Source organism: Saccostrea cucullata, unplaced genomic scaffold (genome assembly GCF_032062105.1).
Source record: "Saccostrea cucullata isolate Sc308-1 unplaced genomic scaffold, CSIRO_AGI_Scuc_v1 ctg18789, whole genome shotgun sequence".
Classification (NCBI taxonomy): Eukaryota; Metazoa; Mollusca; class Bivalvia; order Ostreida; family Ostreidae; genus Saccostrea; species Saccostrea cuccullata.
In genome coordinates, this window is record NW_026940013.1 from 8,389 (window position 1) to 9,805 (window position 1,417).

At 33.9% G+C, this 1,417-nt stretch overlaps 1 protein-coding gene across 1 annotated transcript; it reads right to left on the minus strand.

Moving 5' to 3' along the window:
- Positions 1–804: 804 nt before the first annotated feature.
- LOC134254460 (beta-1,3-galactosyltransferase 1-like) lies at positions 805–1,412 on the minus strand (the record flags this gene model as incomplete). The annotated part of the gene is made up of 1 exon (XM_062736968.1): positions 805–1,412. A coding segment is annotated over one exon (594 nt), but the record flags the coding sequence as incomplete, so codon positions are not given.
- Between the last annotated feature and the right edge of the window lie 5 nt (positions 1,413–1,417).

Genomic DNA, 1,417 nt, shown 5'->3' on the forward strand with positions numbered 1-1,417 from the left:
GGTCGTCAACATTCATTATATACTAGATATACAGCTTTGAGATAATGTAAATGTTTTTTTAACATCAGCTAATGAACTTTGGAATCAACATGATAAAGAGTTAACACAATATAAAGATATTTTTTCAATCACATAAGAAAGAGTTGACATAACGTAATTATATATCCACATCACGGAATGGAGTTTTGACATAATGTAATAAAGTATTGATGTAATATAAAGATATGTTCACATTATGTTATACCCTTTTTACACCACGTAATAAAGCACTGACATAAAGGTACGATGTGTTCACCTCACATCATGATGCCCCTCGCCGTAAAATAAAGATAAATCAATATCACGTAATAATGCTTTGATAAAATAGAAATATACACTTTCAAAATGTAATGGGCTTTTGACTTCATGTAATGGTAAGTTTATTTATAAAACACAATTTACTTGACGTAAAGCAATTTTGACCTCACATATTAAGAAAATGAAATGATGTAAAGAAAAATTCATTTCATGCAATAAAGTTTTAACACAATGTAAACACATTATCACTTCACATAATGATTTTTTTACTTCAAGTTATGAAGTGCTGACATAATGAAAGGATGTATTTACTTCATGTAATGCAGCATTGACATGATGTTAAGATATATTTACATCATCTCATAAAAAATGGACATAACGTAAAGATATGTACACATCACGTAATGATAAATTGACATAATAAATGCATAGTTGTATGCTATAAGGCAGTGGTGGCGTTCCATAGTAGCGGTAATGACTATGTAGCGGTAATGATGCACACCAGTTTTGGCTAGTTATTGTTAACAATTTAAATGCCATATTGAAATAAGAAGGTCCGGTTCTAATTGGTGTGAAGTAATCACTGCTTTGCTTTTATAGTCACAACCAAGGGGGACACGGTCTAAATTGAACCCTTTGATCGAAGTCACGGTCAGACCAAGAGCATAGACACAAAGCCCCATATACACATCCTCTAGGTGGAAGAAGGGAACATGAGGGGAAATCTCAAACAATTTCCTAGCCATGTGAACCGAAGTTACATATCCGGTTCCGGAACAGAAACCCGGATAGATCTTCTGTGGATACATCCGGTACGATGCGTACCATTTAGAACTTCTTTGTCTCAGAGGAGTTGCCCTCGTCCAGCAATATCCTCCAATGGATTCATATAAAAGGTCCTCATACTGATCAAGAGCAATTTTTAGAGAATCCGTGTTTACATACATATCATCGTCTGTCTTCATCATATACTGAGCCTCATTGCAGTACGTGCTGACCCATTTCATAGCCATTACTGCTTTATAGGTGAGGTTAAAATGACTGTCAATAAAATTTTCTTGAACAATATCTTTATGAATTGCACTTTCTTTCTCAAGTTCCAATTGTAAACTGTTGTTTT